At 36.9% G+C, this 21709-nt stretch overlaps 1 protein-coding gene across 1 annotated transcript; it reads left to right on the top strand.

The window, feature by feature from the left end:
• Positions 1–1631: 1631 nt before the first annotated feature.
• Positions 1632–19901, top strand: LOC141504517 (ribonuclease H1-like). The gene is made up of 6 exons (XM_074209573.1): positions 1632–1789; positions 6589–6685; positions 8030–8084; positions 11142–11226; positions 12004–12128; positions 12678–19901. Exons 1-6 carry the CDS (start codon positions 1699–1701, stop codon positions 12756–12758), a joined length of 534 nt encoding a protein of 177 aa, XP_074065674.1. The 5' UTR covers positions 1632–1698; the 3' UTR covers positions 12759–19901.
• The last annotated feature ends 1808 nt before the right edge of the window (positions 19902–21709 follow it).

The raw sequence follows: 21709 nt of genomic DNA, 5'->3' as shown, positions 1-21709 counted from the left end.
TATCTGTGAGAATCTGAAATACCTTTTCTCACCCTTGCAAAACACATAGCCCCAAGTATTGGCAGATGCCCAACTTCTGAAAGTACTGGTCTGATGCCCAGGTTCTGGGACACAGCCCAGCACTCAATCAAACAGCAGCCAAGTCCAAAGAGCCATCTAGCTCCTCCTGACTGTCGTAAATGTAAGTAATCCATTTTGATTATTAAACTATTTATATTATCATCCCGAAGCCCCTACCTCTTTCTTCAGTATCTAGTTGGACCCCTGGTTTGGTATGCCATGAATCCCCTGTGCTGGGCAATTCTCATCACAATGCGCAGATAGCATTATCTTTGCTGAGTTTTACAAGAAGGTCCTATGTATTTTGAAGGTATTAGAATTAAGCTAATCAACACATGCCTCCATTCCAACCAAAGATGGCACTTTTTTACCAGAGGGGACAGCATAGGAAAGGTGAATATGATCATCTCAGGATAAGAATTGGTCACACAGTATATATTGGTGGTGTAAGGGGTCATTCCTTCCCATTTCTCATGGACTTGGAGGAGTGGTTATATGTTGGCAGCTGGGCTTGCAGTCAACTGAGTCTCTAGCATGTGTGGATCCTGTCTCTTAGGAGTGTGGGTGAGATAACTCTGGATAGATCTAAGACCATAAAATAGCAGAGGAGGGGGATTTGCAGGGTTAGAAGGGATTCCCTACTCCAGTGAAATTATAAATTGGTACAGAGCAGTAACAAAACCACATTGTTAGGAGATTTATGAGAAATCACATGATAATTAAAAATAGACTCTGTACCACCCTCATAAGAGATAGGGGCCACAACTAATGTTATTGGTTGAGAGAAAACAGGAAGTAACTGCACATAGCTTCTCTGAAGTTGCTGCACAGAACCATATCAATCTGAATAAAAATTCCTCACATTCACAATGTCATGGGAGTAAATAACTCCAACTTTAGCAAAGAAGACAACTGACTTTTTCATGTGTTTTCTCATTCCTGCTATTTCTTAAAGTGTATCCAGGAGTCACATCTTATATCTGTATACATATTGTTTTTGAGCATCAAAATAGTTCAGGTTTCTCTTTTTTGTTCCAAAGAGGAACTTAGTGGATTCCCTGGACCAATCTTTTCTATTTTTGCTTTAACCACTCTTCTTACCCACCCTTCTCCCTAGAGCAACCACAAAGTCCCTCCTCCAGGGCTGTACTGGGGTACTTGTTAGCTGTGTCTCTGACCTACTACTGATTACCTAATTCTAACTGGCTGAGGAACATGCTGAGGAAGGAGGCTGATCCCTATGCATTAGCTTTGTATTCACTACTGGCACCTGGTAGTATAATAAAAGTTAAAGAAATACTTAAATGAATATGAAAAGATAAAAGCTGTGTAGGGAAGAAGGATATGCTTCTATTGGAGAGGATGTGGGCAAGAGGGATTGGGGAAGGGTATGGAGGGGAGAAGCTATGGGAAAAGGAAAACTGGCCAGAATGGCCTAAGGCCAACCCAAATATATTTAGAATTGGCCTTAAGATTTCTCAGAAAGTTCTTTTCAAGATTAAGGGGAAGTGGGGGTGGAGGAAGGGTGAAGTCTGGGTAGTTTGGAGCTCCACCCACCATTTTCTTGGCTTTTAAAAAACTGTGTTTGCAGTTTGGGGATTCACTTTTTCTGAAGGTCAGGATCACTTGAGATTAGACATGAGTCGGAAACCCAATCCCTGGAGCTCTGACTATGATTGGCAGACTAGCGTCCATGGAAGCTATTGTGGGCAATCACATCCAGGGTCAGGTAAGTCCCTAAAGTAATTGAGGTGGAGGCATTCTTTCCTGGGGACAATTGGAACGGTCCTGGTGACGCTCTTCCTAGGAGACACTCACAGAATGGTCTTTATCCAGGGCACGGTATGTCCATCTGCCCTGCTTTGTGAAATTTTACTAGGTCATGGGATCAGAGAAGTAAACCTAACCCATATCTCAACAGGTTATCTACCCCTACTTAGTTTAACAAATGAGACAGTTTGAGACTGAGGAAGCAAGGTTAAACGAAAGTCCAAGATTTCAGAAGCAGTAAGCAGAAGAGCTAGGTTTTGAAAAGTCACTTTCAGCTCTAGGTCCTCAGTCTTCAATCCTGGTCCACATACTTCATCAGATTAGAAAATATGGCCACATCTGCTAATGACTTTGCTGCTCAAAATCACCTCTTTACTAAGAGACCAGCAGAAGACAATGGGTCAGGTCAGATTTGGGGGACTGGGGGAGGAGGGAGAATAATGAATGATCTTGAGCATTTTGGTTTACACTTCTAGGGGAGTGGACCAGCACAATGGTGTATATTTTAGCTACCTCTGGTCTTCCCTTTCAAGACTGTCCCAAGAAAATAACAGCCTGGGACCTGATTTTGCTACACTGAGAATGTGCCTAACAATGGACTTTATAAGTTTTTAATAATGCTAACCCCAAAGTTTAGTCTTAACAAAGAGAAATAGAATTGGGTTGCATGTGTCTTTTATTTCTCTAAAGCTGGCAGCTGCATGGGCAACTGCAGGTGTTTAGGCTGCACTGAACAGAAAAGTAAAACTGGTTAGGAATGACCCTATCATGGGCCAGTCTGGTACTGCCCCCATTCCTTGGGTCTAGTTTCCATTTTCCCTCATTAGGGATTAGGGTACACAGAGCTAGGAAGAGGGTGGGGATGTAAAGTCCTCAGTTTTCTAGTGGAGGGTGGAGCCAGGATGTGAAAGGACTTGTTGAGGTAGCATAATGGAATGCTTGCAGCCCCAGAGTTTGGGTTTGGTCCCTAAGTACTGTCAGAGAAAACAAGATTTGAAGTGGCAGTGTTCCTCCTAATCAGAGAGTGGAAAGGGGAGTCGCCCTTGGCTTCTTGACTTGGGATTCTGCCTGATTTTCACAATATTCAGATAGAATCAAATTAAAAAGGAGAAATTGCAAACTTCTTGAGGTCTAAGGAAGACTCATGATTGGTAAATTTGAGCATGCACCTTAAAAACTGAATCCTTCTAAGGATTTTTTTTTTTTAGGTTTTTGCAAGGCAAATGGGGTTAAGTGGCTTGCCTAAAGCCACACAGCTAAGTAATTACTAAGTGTCTGGGACAGGATTTGAACCCAGGTACTCCTAACTCCAGGCCTGTGCTCTATCCACTGCGCCACCTAGTCGCCCAGGACTAGACTTTTGATATCCAATCTCTTCTCCCTTTTATCTAGTAGAAATCCGTAATATAGTCCTTGTGCCAGGGGTATTGAGACCCTAACCCAAAATGACTACTCGGGAGTCCTCTCAAAGTGGCAGCAAAGATTTAAAATTTATTTCGATTCTCGAGCATTTCCTCGTGCTTCTCAAGCTTTCCTCGTTTTCACCTAGTTAGAAGATCTCTAAAGCTTGGCACAGGTGCAACACGATCCGGTTCGTTGAACACCTTCCCGACGGTGCCCCTCCCCCCCCCCCCCACTTATTGTTTTCTGGGAAACGCTTGCCATTGTCTCCCCACACCCCACGGGACGGGAATTCTGTTTTTTTTGGGGGGGGGGCAGGGAAAGAACCGCAAAAGCTTTCTTACAACATTTATATTTTACAAGTGCTCATGTCGAGAGCCACATCTTTACAAAAGGCGAATCTCATCTTTTGTTTTGTTTGCGTTTCTTTCTTTCTTTTTTTCTCTCACCCAGAGAAAGTGTAAGAAGAGTGCACAATTAAACTAATTACTTTCTTTCCTCCCCCCCCCCTTGTCTATTTATATATTATCTATCTCTAACAAACTCTAGAGAAAAATCATTTTCATACAAAGTATAAAGGGTATACCAAAGGAAACTACTTCCTTTCCTTTCCCCTCCCTTTCTCTCTCTCTCTCTCTCTCTCTCTCTCTCTCTCTCTCTCTCTCTCTCTCTCTCTCTCTCTCTCTCTCTCTCTCTCTCTCTCTCTCTCCCCATCTCTCTCTCCCTTTCTCTCTTTCTCCCTTTCTCCGTCTTTTTCTCTCTCCGTCTCTCCCTCTCCCCGTCTCTCCCTCTCCCCGTCTCTCCCTCTCCCCGTCTCTCCCTCTCCCCGTCTCTCCCTCTCTCTCGCTCTCCCTCTCTCTCGCTCTCTCTCTATCACTCCCCCCCCCCCCCCCACTCACTACCACTGTAGATAGTAGCCTTGAAAACCTAGGTAGGCCTCACCCAAGGAAAAAACAAGTCCAGTCCCCCCCCACCCCAAGCAGTGTGCTCTGCTGCTTAGTGATCTTCCGTGATTTCAGACAGCTGGCTCAGAAGTGCTTCAGTTTGAAAAGCTTTATTTTGTTTTGGAATACTGTGTTTTTCTTCCCCATTGACTTCTCTAGGCGTGATAAAGGTATTTTAATTCATTTATTTGCCCACTATCTACAAAGATAGTTTCCAACAATCATTTTTTACAAGATTTTCGATTTCACGTTTTTCTTCCATCCTCTCCCTATTCCTTCCCCCCCCCCCCCCCCGCCCATAGAAAGCAACTTAATGAAGCTTCTGTGTTGATCATTTCCCTTTATAGTCATATTGGTCAATCTGATAAGTGTGGTGTAATGATGTGCTTCCCTGCAGTTCTTTTACTTTGCCTTTCTCTCATCAATAGTGATTTGGAGCATCTTATGAAAAACTGACTAGAGATAGCTTTGATACCTTCATCTAAGAATCATTGTTCCATCGTTTGGGAATGACTTGTATTCTTGAAAGATTTGACTCAGTTCTCTATGGTGTTTTACAAATGAGTCCTTGATCAGAAATGCCAGCTTGCCTCTCTCCTGCCACTCATTCACCCTCTCTCTGCCACCCACCCACCCACCCACTCACTCATTCATTCACCGTCTGCATCTCACTACTGTTTCTTTTGCACCCAGTCCATTCTATTCCCCCCCCCCCCCCCCATTTTTCTTGGGAGGTAGATTTCCAAGTATTTGATGCTCTTCACAGTTATTTCAAATAGAATTTCTCTTTCTATCTCTTGTTCTTGGGCTGATGATCTCTGTGGGTTTATTTTGTATACTGCTATTTGCATTCTGAATTTGTTTCAAGGAGTTTTTTAGATGATTTTCTTGGGTTAGGGTTAGGGTTCAGTTTCTAACTCTGAGAGGGAGCAGGAAAAGCCAAATTGCAAATTATCTCCGAAGAGAAGGGGGATGTACCTCAGGAGAGTCTGTCTTTGTTTACACCTTATATGGTTAGGGTGACTTAATTTTTCTAGTTGGTAGATCAGATTCTTACGCTCACCTGATTCTTGAGAAAGAAACTGAGGCCTATCGCTCAGACTAATTTAGCACTATGTTTCTGAAAAGCAGTTTTGCCCCTCATAGTCCTCTTTTCCTGTGTTTTACTATTTCAAATTTTCATATTTCATAATCCTTTCATAAATGTTATGTCTGATTTAGTGGCAGGCCCAGGTTATGAATTCTAAATCTGCTACTTAACTGTCTTTTGAGTGTAACCTTTAGACAAGCAATTTTCCCTCCCACCTTAGGGTCTCAGTTTTCTCTGTAAAATGGGGAAACTCTTTTAAAATGCACCTCATAAATTAAGCTCCATTACACATTTAAAAAAAATAATTGTATATTCTAGTAATGAAGATAATCTAGGTATTCAATCAATATTTCTATGTAATCTATATGTAATAATAATAATAAAATGTCTAGAATAAACAGACAGGAAGACTTGATTCCTTTCTTGTCTTCTTCTGACACGTGATTTCCATAATCAGACCTGTGATCTCTTAGCGCCATAGACAATAGTTAAGATTTAAGTTGGAGAACACCTGCAGATCTACATTTAAAGTTGGATCATCTATCTACCTTCTCTCTAAATCAATGGGGGAAAGAAGTAGATCTGCACAAGAAAAGAAAATCTTGCCTGGTTTACATTTAGTACATACAACTTCATTTTATCTTCACTAAAACTCTGAAAATGGTTTTATTTGGTCCCATAAGAAATGATTAAACTTAGTTTCAGTTTAGGAGGTTAAGTATCTTGTCTAGAGTTATATCTAGTGAATGAGGTAGAATTTGAATCTTAAATAAGGTTGAGATGGGGGGTTTCAATGTACAACAAAATGTCAGTACTTTTCTTGGTTTAAAAAAAAAAAGTCCCTGCTTTTAGGACTACAGGAGGCAAACCTCAAACAAGGAATCAGATTTGTTGAGGAGCAAGTCAGACTTAGAGTGTTAAGAAGGGTATCAATTTTGTTTTGTCATCAAGAACAAAATTCAGAATTGAATTTTTTTTTAAAGTTTATTAATTATGACAATATGTGACCTGCTTTGCCTAAGCTCTATGAGTTTCATATATATATGTTCTATATCATTCAAAGGATTGAGGAAACAGATATCTGGCTCACATAATGAGTTTTCTAAAAAAACACAGATTGACTAAATAGACCTGAGGAAATTGGAAATTTCTTCCATCAATCTTTGGGTTCCCTGGAGTTTCTGGGATCAGTATTAAACTAGTCTTAAGCAATTTATGTCTGGGCTTTTCTCATGGAAGTCTAGATTCAAGTGATGCAATAATTAATAATTGTCCTCAAAGTCTCATTCAAAGTAATGAACTACAGAATTATGTGTTTTACAGACTCTAATATTGTCTATGTCAAGGGTACCTGCAAAAATAATGGAAGAGAAGGGGCACAAGGAGGTATTGGTGTCCACTGGAGATCAGAGCATGGTCTGTAAGTATACATAGCCATACAAGATTGCTAAAGATAATTTGGACTTTAAAGAGGTAACATAAGAAAAGTTTGAGGCAAACTCCAAAATTTTCTTAGTGCATTTTACAGATCAAATTATGAACCACTGAAGGAATTTCAAAGACCAATATTAGAAAAAAGAATTCTTTTAGGTTTATAAGCAACTTGGCAATTACCTAGGATGCAGAGTCATTAATACAGCAATAAAGAATAGGACAGTCATATTCTTTTTTTAATAAGAAAAAGTCATAAATTTTAATTCACAGGTTACTTCAAAAAAACTGAAAGTTTAATTCACATTGGGGAGGTTGCAAGGAAAAAGTGAATTTTATTTTTGTATTTTTTTCATCCATATGCACATGTATATTTTTAAGGACACTCATTTTAGGGCCATTGGTTTTTACTGAATCTCACCTTGTCCTTGTTTGCAGGTCAATGAATTGCCTGTGGTTGATCAGTTTTTGTTACTTCCAGCCTCTGATTATTTTTATTAATTTCACAAACTACCCCTTGAGTTCCCGGAGGTTCTCTATGGATTTTGCTTTTTAAACAAAACAACTTGACTTACTTTAGTTGTATAACTGGGAGAGCCCCTATCCTATTCCACTTGCTGCTTCTGTTCTGCTTTTCTCTTGCTTGAGTTTAGCATACTACATAAACCCTGTTTCTTATCCCCTTCTTCAACCCAGGACTTGGCTATGTGATAACAGAAGTTGGAACTGGCTCACTTGCCCCAATTAAAGACCTCCATTTTTCTATATTGACTGTTGAATAGTCTCTTTTGTTTTACAAAATGGAGGATTCCTATCAAGGAAGAAAATCCAAAAATGTTTCTAACCTTCTAGTATCTTTGTTAGGGATCCTTGAGGACCACAGTTGTGAAATGACAAAGGTAATGGTTTAAAGACCCTTTTGGCCTCTTGTTGTTTTGCAAAAATACTGGCTAGAGTTTCTCAGGAGACACCCCTTTGCTTTTCCATAAGATCAGCATGACCCAGCTCCTTTGTATCCTGACATTGATCAAGAATCGCATTATAGCAAGAGCAATGAAATATGTATAAGAATGTGTAACTGTTTAACCAATGTGTAAAATTTAATGTGGTTGGTGCTTAAGCTGGTAGCATGAGTTGTCCATGAGTATAGAAGCAGACTAGGATATAAGCTGTTGTGTGACCCTAATAAAATTTGGAGTGCTTTACCATCTCGGCCTCCCATGTCATCACTGCAAGCTGAGATACTCCTTGCTGACCAAGGCTCAAAGTAGTTGGTGCAACTATCAAGTATCTTGATGTGTTTCAAGTTTTTATTTGGTTTTTTTTTTTTCAGAAACATAAGTGATAGGTATTCTGGACGACAGACAAACCAAAGTGCATCATTAGAAGTAAGTTTAAGTTTTTATAAATGTCATTTTATTTCTATTGACATTTCTTTTGATAATATTTTAGACTTAACTGTCTAAAAGGCAAGAGAATTGAGGTATAACAGAACTACATGTGGAGTAAGAAGAATTGAAAATTCTTTCTCTAAGGTTAATAGCACTAGGATTCCTTGAGCCCCAGTTTATTCCATTTCTAAAAATAATAGCTACTGAGGTGTACCTATTTTATAGGATAGTTTGTTATTTCATGGAATGTCCTTGGCATAAGAGGCAGGACCTTGAAGAAATTTTACCTGGGAAGTTCATTTAATTAGCAGTCTCAAGACTCTTAAGCTATGTTGTGTGATCTAAATCATATCTGATCATTGGCCATGGTTGCTTCAGAGAAGAAAGTGAGGCTAGTGACTTAGCACAGCACTCCACTCAAAAATCCATTCCATATGTATGTCTTGGTATCACCTTCCAGATGTCATCATTTTTTTTGAGAATGAAGAATAAACATCATGAATTAGTATTTATATTTATGTTTACAAAGTGCATTTATATTTCATTTGATCCCCACAACAGCTATGGGAAGTACATATTGTTGAGAAAGGTTGTGTCTTCGGGGTGGCTAGGTGGTGCAGTGGATAGAGCACCGGCCCTGGAGTCAGGAGTATCTGGGTTCAAATCCGACCTTAGACACTTAATAATTACCTAGCTGTGTGGCCTTGGGCAAGCCACTTAACCCCATTGCCTAGTAAAAACCTAAAAAAAAAAAAAAACTTGTGTCTTAAGGTAGGATTTGAATTATATAGAAGTCTTCCTAGTTTCCCAGTCCAATACTTTTCAACTGTGCCACCAACATTTATTTAGTTGTCTTTGTAAAATTTATTCATAAATCTAGTTGTCTTTACTGAATTGAAGCATTTTATATCTAGGGGATTGGGAAAAGCACCAGGAATAAGAAAAAATATTTTAAGAACTCCCTTAACCTTTTTCAGAAAAGAAATGTCAAGCTTACAATCTGCATTGACATTATCCTTTGATTCTTTTATCCCATTTAAGGGGATGAAATAACCCCAAATTAGTACCTTATCCAAAATTATCTTGTAGTAATACTTTTATATTCATGCTTCCTCTGCTATTATGTGCAGAGGTCCAGCCTCCTCGTGGTCCTTGGAACCTGACAGGATGGATAGAGTCGGCAAAATGAGTTGAGTCAACAAGTGGGTAAAGGCAGGAGCAGGTTGACTGTCAGCTGCTTAGATTTATTTTTATAGTCTCAGAATCATATCAAACAAGCAAACTAAAATCATTTCTTTGTTACAAAAGTGTACAATTTTCATCATTAATCATATAGTTCATATGGTTATAAGTTTGATCATGTAGTGGTTACAAGTGTGATTATCAATCATGTAGTTAATTTTCTTGTCCCTGCTCAGACCGTGATGACCTCAACCTGCCTGTTGCCTATTTTGTTTCTGCATAGTAAAGTTATTGATTAAACAGAATTTTTCTGATAATAATCTTTGATATCACTTGTTTAATGGAATGTTTTTATGTTTTTGTGCTGCATATGTAATGTTTTTCCGATATGCTCCCTTGACAACCTATAGTGAGGGTAATTATGTTTGTCCACCCATCCGTTGACTCTTTTCAGCCCTTGTTGGTAGATGCTACAATTTCTATTACTTTTTATTCTTTCCCAATAAACTAAGGCTGTTAACAGTTCACATATTGATCACCTATACTAACTATTCTCTCACTATTTTTATCATATATTCCTGTGTAGGATAAGGGGGGGGAGCTGTTAATTTCCCTGGAATTCTATCTGACCCATCTATTTTCCCTGTATATATTCTGGCATCTCCTTGGAATTCCCAGTGTTGGGTTTTCCAGAGATTTCATAACGTTGAAGCCTTTTGTATGCCTCAGGGAGAGGCAGTCCTGTTAAATTTGGACAGTTTACAATATGTTTTATTCAAGGAATTTTTCTGAAATCCTTCCTTTATAGTCATTCCAGTATTAGAGTGAGTAAATATTGTAATCAATAATAAACCTATAAATATTGGTATACATGAAATCCATATATATATGTGTGTATATATATATATATATATATATATATATATATATATATATATATATATATATATAGAAGAAAGAAATGTTGTTCCATCAGGCATTGTGACTGCCTTGAGTCTTCTTGCTGCAACTGTGTCAAACAGCTTAGAAACCCTGGCTCCCAACAATTATGTACATTTGAAATTGTTTTAAATGATTGTTTCCCTCTATACTCCATTATTTAAGGTACCATAAGTAGCTAGTATAAATATTTATCAGAAATATGATTGTAAGGGGAGCAGTGAAGCCATTGACAAACTGCCCCATAAACTAAGACTACATCTTGACACTGCTAAATTTGGAAAAGCTGGATAGACCTTAATTTAAGGCCCCTTGATATAGCACAAAACTGTAAATTGTGCATCCCCAAGGTGGTACTGATAACTTTTGAGATGATATTGAAATGTCAATGAACTAATCCTAAAATGGCTTAGCTAACAGTCTGTTCCATACTACCAAAATCCTTTTAAAATGAGACCCCAAAACCCTTTCCCTGGAGTCCTCCATCTGCCATTTCTTTCACCCCTTCAATACTCTTTAAGTTTAAATATTGAAGATATGGCATCATTATCAGGGTTGGACTACTATGTTATTACCTGTTCCCCTCTAATTTCCATCTATGGCACTTCTACCTATTTGTTCTCCTGACTCCAGGGCCAGTTCTAGTCACTGTGCCACCTAGTTGCCCCCTTCTACCTATTGTAATGATTATTCTCATTTCTAAAACAGTTCACCACAATCATGTGTGATAGATTTTTCCAAATACTATCTATATGACAAAGAATAGAAGGAAAGCAATGATAGTTGCACAATAATTTAAGGTCACAGAGCTAGTGGGATATGCCTGAGAACTCTTAAAATCAAAAGTATGCATTCATAATTCATTTTTGCTTGGACAATAGAATGATGATTGAAAAATCTCATGCCTCAGCAACAAAATGGTTTTTTTTGAAGGCAGCAATCAAAGCGGTTGAGCAAGCAAAGGTCCAAAATAAGGACAACATCGTAGTGTGCACAGACAGCCAACTTGTCACCAAGGGTAAGCTTTGGTTCTACTTTTCTTGGGATATCCATGGTATTTTTTCAGTAGATAAAAGAGACTAGCTTATTGTTGCCCAGAATACTAGCAAAATAGGTAAACCCATCTTCAAGAGATCGTAAAGTCTAAAATAACTTGGAGGATCTAGTTTAGGTAACTGGAAATAAGCTAGAAGTTCTGGACTCTGTTTCTGACACTGGCCAAAGCCAATGGGTTATTGAAGTCACTGCTACATTTGGGGGTCAAACCTAGGTCCTCCAAAACCATTATCCCTGCTCTTGTACCATGCTTGTTATACAATAGCTTGGTGGAATTCAAATAGGTGGAATTCAAATACATTTGGGAAATTATGCATTGCATTTAAATATCTTGAGTTTCTGAGTGAGGGGGATGGATAATAGATGGTGGATGGAATGGATAAAGGGCCATTAGCACAAGTATTTCCCAATTATTTTGTGTGGATGATAATCACCCCAAGGGCTGAAGGTGAGAGAATCAAAGATGGTATGCTCTATGGAGAATTATTTGGACAGTAGACAAGAACTATACAGGATAAGGTTATGAAAGGGTCTGCATGGAGGAGTGCACTGATAAAGATAAAACCACAAATAATAGAAAGTTAAAATTTAAGCAAATAGAATTCTATGGTTTTAGTCCCAGTTCTCCTGCAATTACCAATTACATGCCTTATTAAACTAGTTTCCCACATCATTGAATTTGAGAGAATGTCTGCCTCTTCTCAATGAAATGTAAATTTTAAAATTTGAAATTACACAGGTATGAATGAGTGGATTGACAACTGGAAAGGAAATGACTGGAAAACAAGTAAAAATAAAGATGTTGTCCACAGAGAGCAATTCATTAAGCTGGATAATCTGACTCAAGGCATGAATGTTGAGTGGGTGAGGAATTTTTGCTGTTTTTGTTTTGAAAGAAACAATAATCCAAGATAATATAGGCATCTAGAAATAAAGCTCAAATAAAGTTGCCTATAACTCAAGATACTGTAAAGTTTTTGATACAAAATAGATTTTCAGGAAATCACTAAATCTTGCATTTTAAAAATGGGGGAATAAATGGTTGAAGAAATAATTCCAATCATTGAACTAATCCGGACTCTAATACTTAGTTTCATTTCCTTATGTAAAGTTATGTAACTTCATCTATAAAATAGATAAATGTCCATCCTGAAACTCGAAGGCAAAGTATACAATTTTCATTTGTTTTTAACTGTTTAAAATTTCATAATTGGCATTACAAAAAAGAATCATGTTTATTAGTATGAAAAGTCATTCAGTCCTTTTTAGTAAATGAGATGGATTTGGATTATTTCTATAATATTTATGAATGCTAACTCTGCTTACTCTGCTTTAAGCCTAGTAACTGAAGTTTCCCCACAAAGGTATGGGATAGTTAGTCAAATTTAAACATTTTTTCATTTGTTTCAACAGAATTATGTACCTGCTTATTCAAAAGATGGATGTAATGTTGCAGCTCAGAAATTAGCAAGAAAAGCAACTGGGAAGAAGTGAAAATACTTAATACTTGCAGATATTGAAATTGAGGTTATAGTGTCACTGTTTCTTCTTTTTTTTAACATCACTGTTTAATTTTGCAATATAATAATCTCCAAATCATTTTCTCTTTACCTTTCTCTTCCCCCCCACTTGTTGGAGTTCTATATTCCAAGGCTATCTTTGGCCACTTTTTAATGTTTTCTTGGTTTTTCTATGTGCTATTTTAATTTTTTGTTTAATACAAACCAAAAAGAAACATATAAAAAAACAACTGTAGAAATTGTTAAAATAATAAATAAGAAGGCAGATAGTTCCATCTCTGTCAGATCCAGAAGAACTCTTGACTTGGCTCAACTCTTGCTCCAGACCCTAGAAACCAATCTAGACTGTTTGATGGCTCCCACAATTTAGGTATAAGGGAATCACCAACTTTTTCAGATAGTACGTACATGAAACAAGACTTCCCATCACCCCAACAGTGCTTTCTAAGGACTTCTACCTTTTGCAGTTACCTTGTTTTGTATGCTCTAAAGTTTTCCACTGTCTTCTGATTTTTCTGGCAATCTAAAGATGCTTGCTTGGACCATTCAAACTGCCTCTCTAGGGTACATGTGAGTGTTTGTTTGATATTCTTATCAATAATGACATTGAATAGTTCACAGTTCAAATTTTGTTTTTTTTCTTGGTAAAATGTTCTTTACTCTTACAATTCTAGGTATTGGTTGCTCTTACAAGTTATTTAGAGATTCTTGATGTCTAAGTCAAATAATTAAATTGTTCCTGTTTAATTTGGTGTCATTTTTTTTCCTCATCAGAACTCCACTAAAGTTCTGTAAAATCCTTGCATCTGAAAGCAGAACTCAAACCCCTACTTCCACATTGAAATATTCATCATAAAATTTTATTTTTGCTTTGAAATAGAATCTCTGAGAATAGGGAGGTATCTCAATTTGATTTGTTCATGTATAGCTTGATTTTGACTTTCTGCCGCCCCCCCCAAAGTGTAGCTACTATGTGCTTTCTGGGTTCTAAGGCTTTCCCTGGTCTATTAAGAGGGTTTTTTAAAATACTGTTACTCAAGAGCTCCTGTGTACTTCCTACTATGATTATATCAAATAATTGTTTTTTACAGAGGCAATTTACTTAGATGATATAGTTAGAAATGAGTTTGGTACAAACATTCAGAAGTGTGATACCACCAGTAGTACATCTCAATATATATGTACTTTTCAAAGGAAAGTGGTCACCATAGAGGGCACTTGAAGCAAGAATAATTTAGTTCCTAGACTTCTTTTGCTGGAGGTTTAGAGATTTTATTCTAAGGTATAGTGAACATGTTTAACTTAAATACTGTTGGGAAATACAAAATCCTCTTAACTCAGAATTCTTGAAGTCCTTTATTTTAAGGAGGGAAGATGGAAAAAAAAATCACACTAGTACTAAATAACAAAATCCAAATTTGATTTCTGGTCTAATTATAGACCTTCATAGTCATACTTTATCTTGACTCGTTAATTCTTTAGCACATAAAGTACTGAACAGACAATGGTCATACCCCATTTCAACCCAACATTCCTAAAACTCTTTAAAGACCCACCTCCAGAAAGTCATCCTTGATACTCTTAGTTGGCAAAAGCATTTTTCTAATGCATCATGTAATATTGGGAATTATGGTTTTAAGATTGGTAAGACTGCAGTAATCTTCAGATGTCAACATCTAAGACTGCTTTGCACTGTTTTTTTTTTTTTAAATTCAAATTTGATCCCTTGTAACTAGGAGGAGCTTACCAACCCCTCCAGGCAGCTTACTCCAGTCAATCTTGATCCCATGTTAGGAAATCCTTTCTGACTTGTAACCAAAAACTGCCTTACTATAACTTCCAGGGGTCCTAATTTGCCTTTGGTCTAAACACCCAGTTAACTTTCTGAAACAGAACCTGATATATCCCAGTCTTACTTATCCTTGGGCTGAAGCCCTAAAATTTATGGAAAGAAGGCAATAAAAATGTTAATGAGGAGGAAAGAAAAACCACTGCTGGGTGGGTGCCAGCCTGTCTGGCTGTTGCTGTGATATGATAATATATGGCTTTCATGGGTAATGATTTCTTTCTCTAACAGCAACAACCTATTATCTACTTATCCACTTAAGGTTTTACAGTTTTGTGCTGAAGGATAGGGTGGGATGAGGGTGGGAAGAGAATTATAAAAAATGATCCCCTTTGAGAAGGTTAAAGGAGGAGTGATGGTATTGGAAGTATTTCTTAATGTTGTGGGCACTGTATTAGATGAGCCTACAAAGGCAATAATCTTGGAGGAGCTTCATATAGAAAAGGAAGTTGTGCTTGAGCTAAATCTTGCAAGATGGATTTTAAAAGGAGTGGCTGTCAGGCATGGAGGATGAACAGTACAGTGACACCAAGACAGAAAGTTGAGGTGCTATGCAATTGAGTGCAAAGATAAATTGAGCGGGTTACAGGAAAAAGTATTTCCTAGGGAATTTATGTGATAGACTTCCTACCAAATAATGCTTAAAACCTAAGTTTATTATACTTAAAATGAAGGTTTTGTTCAGTTGTTTCAGTCTAGTTCATGACCCCCATATGAGATTTTCTAGGCAGAGATACTGAAGTGGTTTGCCATTTCCTTCTCTCATTTTTCCAGATGAAAAAATGAGGTTAACAGGGTTAAACAACTTACCCAAGGCCATACAGATTGACTTGAACTTGGGTCTCCCTGACCCCAGGTCTAGTGTTCTGCACAGATTTAAGAGGTAGAAAAATGACCTTAAATCCTAACTGGGACTAATAGTTACTTGTATAAGGGGGAAAAATAAATAAGAGAGGAGTAATTGTTTAACAAAGCAATCATGGCCTCTCAAAAATTATCTAATGCAGTTTATTCTATCCATTGCATTTTATTTTTATATTGCAGTTTATTTGACCAGTTACAAGCTTTATGACAATTTCTGCTCTGTAATCTCTCATGAGGAGTCATTTCCCTCCTTTACAAGGAAGTTCATTTAATTGGTTGATAGCTTTAATTCTTAGGAAGTTTATTAAATTGAACCAAAATCGGCCTCCTGCAACTTATTTTAATTCTTTAACTCTAGGATCAAGTTGGAAAGTCATGAAGAGCCAAGTTTGAATCTTGCCTTATATTTTATTAGCCAAACAAGAAATTTAAACACTCTTAATCTTAATTTACTTAAAATAGAGATAATACCTCTTTTAGGAACTGTTAAAAGGAAATATTAGATAATAAAAGTAAAAGTACTTTGCAAATCTTAAAATGCTATATAAATGTTAGCTATTGATCATCATCCTACATTGCAATCCTTCAAATACTTGAAAATATTGCATTGCAATGTGGGATCTTTTCTCCAATTTGCTTCAACTGATCTAAGCAATTTTGAGTAAATTTATTATTTTGCTTGTCCTCTTTGAATGATCTCCAAATAATGTCTTATTTGGACATCTGATGCCCTAAACCAGGTGCTAAACTCCAGCTATAGCTTATCCAAGGACCACCTCCCTCTCTCTGGCCCATATTTTTATTAACATGTCCCTTATATTCTTATGGTGTTTTTGTTTTTCTTTTTGACTCCTATTGAGCATACAATCCACAAAAATGTCAAGGGTTTTGCTTCATGCAGTACATTATCTGACCATCTTATACCTTTACAGGTAATTTTAAACCAGATTTTACTATCACTTTATTTTTAACAAAAGTAGACTATTACTCTATTACTAATTGTAAGGCAACCTGACATAGTATGTGGAGGACTAATCTCTATGTCAGGAAGACCTGGCTACATTTTCTGCTTTAGTCACAAATTAGAAGTGTGACCAATAAATATCAAATAACTTAATCTCTTACTATCCCAGAAAGCTCTCATAAACTTAAAATTGCAAATAAATTACCAAACTTGATCTTTGGCTTACAAGGTTTCTAACTCGGATGGGAATGGATTTTTTAAATTGCTCTTTATAGGGGTTCAATGGATAGCACTACTACTCCTAGAGTCAGTAGGACTTGAATTCAAATCCAGCCCTTGGAAATTTACTAACTGTGGGACCACTGGTGAGGCACTTAATCTCTACTGCCTCTAAAAACAAATAAAATAGCCTATAGTTCTAATTGTTGAAAGTGTTTTTACTTTTGTCTTTTTACCCATGTCTGGTTCAAGGAGCCAATGAATTGATTCCTCCCAGATTTTTATCACCTTGTTGCCTTCAATCAAGTACTTGATTTAAAAAAAAAAGTAACACAAGTCACTTGTATATATATTTAATGGAGAGTGGGTTCATAAAAATTGTTTTGGCTGTGGTGAATCTTATTTTTAAAGTTAGGATTACTTTTATTAAACAACAATAATGTGTTATGAAGAATTTGTACCCAGATCTTTCAGGGATAGTTTACTTTCCATGATCAACACACACCAGATCTTTGTTCAGATGGTGACTGTCACCTGAAATGTATCCACTCACATTGTTATTAATCGTAGAATACATTGAAATAAAAGAATCTGGATCTAAATAGAATTCCTTTGGTGTGTCTTGTCAGGAGTATTTAATGGCAGAAAGCACTAAAAGAGGTGACCAGCAAGTGGCAGTGTTGGACAATAAGAATCCATCCAGGTACTACAGAGGACATGCTTCAAAAATATGGCAAAAATACTTGGTTGGCATTCAGGTGAAAATGTTCTCCTTATGGGTAATAAAGACTCCCACAACTTTGGGACCGTGAACTCGGCAAGAAAATTAAAAGAAAACTAGGCTTGACTTCTCCTTTGAAGGGTTCCTGAGAACAATCCAGTTTTCACACTGACTCATTTGCAAAAAACTGGCTGAAAGTGGTGAAGCATTAATCCAGGAATGACCTTTAACTTATGAAAAGTTTAATGAATGAGAAATTTGATACATGTAGAAAACTTTTTCTGTCTTTTTTCCTCCACCCTGAAAATCTAAGATCCTTAGCATTTCTAGCTTTCCAATTAGAATTCTCCAGAGGCAGAAATAAGCAATGTTATTTGGGGCTTTGGGCCAATTGCTTATGTGGAGCAGAGAGGAGGGAGCTTCTTACTTGTCCATCAAGTTGCTGCCTCAAAGGGTTTTTAGACCCTTTCCTGGGATATACCCTTCCATAAGAGTGGTCTGCCACTATTGTGCCTCATATCCCGGGCATCTGCCCCATGTAGGAAATCTGGGATCAACCAGGGATAAGCAGTGAAGAAAAAAAAAAGCATTACTCACTTTTCCTCAGCACATCCAAATATAGCATAATATACATTAAGATAAATATTAGCTTTTTCCAGCCCCTATTTTCTTTTGCCTTTTCTTTCTAGAGCTCTTCTGATCCTAACAAAATTCTTCACAGTCTTCTTTCTTTCCATCTTCTGTTCCCTGAGACCCAAATTCCTCCTTATGATACTACCACTTCCCTTGATTACCTTTCCATTGTCATTCTTTCAAAATCCATACAAAACTGGGAGTAATTGGCATATTCACTGACATTTTCATAGTTTCTCACCCTTTAGCAGCCCTCCTTTAGAATTAATTCCAATCCTATATAGAGCTTTGTTGCTGAAATCCATAAACCACGTTGCTTTCCTTCCCCAATAAATCCAATACCTGGTTTACTGTCCTTCACACTAACATTTTATACCTGACTTTTTGTTCCTCATTCTCTCCAACTTTCTTCATCTCTACCTCAACCACTCTTTCCAATACATTCAGGGTTAACTCCAGTTATCTTGACCTATGTCTTACCACTGAACTTTGATGATTCTCTAGCAGAGTGAGGCTGATAACTTTTGCTCATTAACTTTACAATAATTTTAGATAATACTGTATTTCCAAAAGAATTATGAGAATATTATATTTAATTTTTAAAAATTACTCCAGTGGGACAAACAGATAAGTAATCCTATTATTATGTTTCAGACATTTAACATTAAATGTGTGAGGGTTTTAAAAGGTTAAGGAACTAGACCTACTGTTGCTGCTTAACTTTTTTATAGATATAATTAAATAGAGCAGTTACCAAAATAAAGGGCTCAAGATTCCTAAGTTTTCTTTATTTCAATAAAACCCTCTGACAATATATTGACATCAGTAATTATTCAGTACTAGGCATTATGGGTAAACAACCCACAAATTGCTTCCATTGAAGGTGAGTGAATCCATTAGCTTACAGAAAAAAATAAAAAAAATTCTGCAATTTCTATTAAGAAATAGGTAGTGGGGTTCAGATTATGCGGTGTAGATGATCATGAATATCAAAGATCATTTTGGAGAGGGATCTAAGTAAGGCCTGGACTTTGAAGTATACAAAATATGTGGAGAGATACAAAGAAATGGGGAGAGCATTTCAGACTGGGGGAACTATGTGAAGCAAAGATATGTGTGGAAAAAGTCTGGAGATATAGGCAGTCTCTGAGGATGCAGACTAGGACAGGCTCTGCTTCTTGTCTCAGGAAATGGAATTGGACAGGCAGCTCTGTTGTCACTATTTAGCCAGGTCCAAGGTGCTTTGTGGGATTTTCTTGGCATAAATATTGAGTTGGTTTGCATTTCCTTCTTCAGTTCACTGTATAGTTGAGGTAACTGAGGTAAATAGGGTTGAGTGACTTGCCCAGAGTCTCAAAGCTACTGTCTGAGGCCAGATCTAAACTCAGGAACGGGAGACTGACTACAGACCCCATGCTCTATTCTTTGTATCACCTAGCTTCCCCCAAAGGTAGGCTGGATTGGATTGTGATAAGTTTTAAAAGTTATGTAAGGTAATTTAGATTTAACTATTTAAATTTAAGAGAACAAGAAAGAGAAAAGAATTACATTTAAAGTAACTTCAGACAATATAAAATATTTGGGAGTCTACCTACCAAGACAGACTCAGAAATTCTATGAAAACCACTGCAAAACACTTCTCACAGAAATAAAATCAGATTGAAATAACTGGGGGTGGCTAGGTGGCACAGTGAATAAAGCACTGGCCTTGGAGTCAGGAGTATCTGGGTTCAAATCTAGTCTCAGACACTTAATAATTACCTTGCTGTGTGGCCTTGGGCAAGCCACTTAACCCCATTTGCCTTGCAAAAACCTTAAAAAAAAAAAGATTAAATAACTGGGCAAATATCAACTTCTCATGGATAGGCCAAGCTAATATAATAAAAATGACAATTTTACCTAAATTAAACTACTTATTTAGTGCTCTACCAATCAAAATTCCAAAATATTACTTTAATGAGTTAGAAAAAATTGTAAGTAAATTCATATGGAGAAATACAAAGTCAAGAATTTCCAGGGATTTAATGGAAAAAATGTGCAGAAGGTGGCTTAGCCCTACCAGATCTAAAAATTATATTATAAAGCATCAGTCCCCAAAACCTTCTGGTACTGGCTAAGAAATAAAGTGGTGGATCAGTGGAATAGACTAGGTGCAAAAGAAATAGCAGGAAATGATTATATAGTAATCAGCTGTTTGATAAACACAAAGATTCTAGCTTCTTGGATCAAAACCCTCTCTTCAATTAAAAAAAAAACTTGGGGAAAATTGGAAGTTAGTATGTCAGAAACTTGGATTAGACCAACATCTCAAACCTATACAAGATAAAATCAAAAGGGGTACAGGATTTAGACATAAAAGAAAGACAATATAGGTAAACTAGGAGATCAAGGAATAGTTTACCTCTCAGATCTATGGAAAGGGAAGCAGTTTATGACCAAGGAAGAGATGGAGAACATCATTAAAAACAAACTAGGTTAATTACATTAAATTAAACAGCTTTTGCACAGATAAAAGCACTGTAACCAAGATCAAAAGAAATGTAGTAAATTGGGAAGCAATTTTTACAAGTAGTATTTCTGACAAAGGACTCATTTCTAAAATATACAGAAAACTGAGTCAAATTTTTTTAAAAAATAAGCCATCCCCCAATTGACAAATGATCAAAGGATATGCAAAGGTAATTTACAGATGAGGAAATCAAAGTGATCCATAGTTACATGAAAAATTGCTCTAAATCACTACTTATTAGAGAAATGCAAATTAAAGCATCTCTGAGGTACATACCTCTCAGACTGGCCAATATGACCAGAAAGGAAAATGATCACTGTTGGAAGGGATATGGGAAATCTGGGACACTAATACATTGTTGGTGGAACTGTGAACTCATCTAAACTTTCTGGAGAGCAATTAGGAATTATGCTCAAAGGGCAACAAAAAAATGTGCATACCCTTTGATCCAGCAATACCACTACTGGATCTATACCCTGAAGAGATCATGAAAAAGGACAAAAACATCACTTGTACAAAAATATTCATAGCATCTCTGTGGTGGCAGAGAATTGGAAATTGAGTGAATGTCCATCAGTTGGGGAATGACTGAACAAATTGTGGTATATGTATGTTATGGAACACTATTGTTCTATTAGAAAGTAGGAGGGATAGAAATTCAGAGAAGCCTGGAAGGATTTGCAAGAATTGATGCTGAAGGAGATGAGCAAAACCAGAAGAACATTGTACATCCTAACAGCAACATGGGGTTGATGACCAAACTTGATGGACTTGCTCATTTTATCAGTGCAACAATCAGAGACAATTTTAGGATATCTGCAATGGAGAATACCATCTGCATCCAAATAAAGAATTGTGGAGTTTAAACAAAGACCAAAGACTATTATCTTTAATATTTTTTTAAAAAGTATCTCATGTAATTTTGTTATCTCTTATACTTTATTTTTTTCCTTAAGGATATAATTTCTCTCTCAACACATTCAATTTTGATCAATGTATAGCATGGAAACAAAGTAAAGAATATCAGAGTGCGGGGGGCGGAGCCAAGATGGCAACAAGAAAGGATCGGGTCTTAGGCGCTCGCTGATAAAACTCATAAACTAAGGACTCTAACTAAACTTTCCAGAGACAGAACCCACATAGCGACCCAGTGAGGTAGTTCTACTCAA

This window comes from Macrotis lagotis, chromosome 1 (assembly GCF_037893015.1).
Source record: "Macrotis lagotis isolate mMagLag1 chromosome 1, bilby.v1.9.chrom.fasta, whole genome shotgun sequence".
Classification (NCBI taxonomy): domain Eukaryota; kingdom Metazoa; phylum Chordata; class Mammalia; order Peramelemorphia; family Peramelidae; genus Macrotis; species Macrotis lagotis.
This window is presented reverse-complemented; position numbering and strand designations above follow the sequence as displayed.

Excerpts from the sequence above, each read along its gene's own strand:
- LOC141504517 (XM_074209573.1), top strand. The coding sequence starts at position 1,699 with ATGAGTCGGAAACCCAATCCCTGGAGCTCTGACTATGATTGGCAGACT. Across the intron at positions 11,227-12,003 it reads CAGCCAACTTGTCACCAAGG|GTATGAATGAGTGGATTGAC; the intron begins GTAAGCTTTGGT and ends GAAATTACACAG. Across the intron at positions 12,129-12,677 it reads AAGGCATGAATGTTGAGTGG|AATTATGTACCTGCTTATTC; the intron begins GTGAGGAATTTT and ends TTGTTTCAACAG.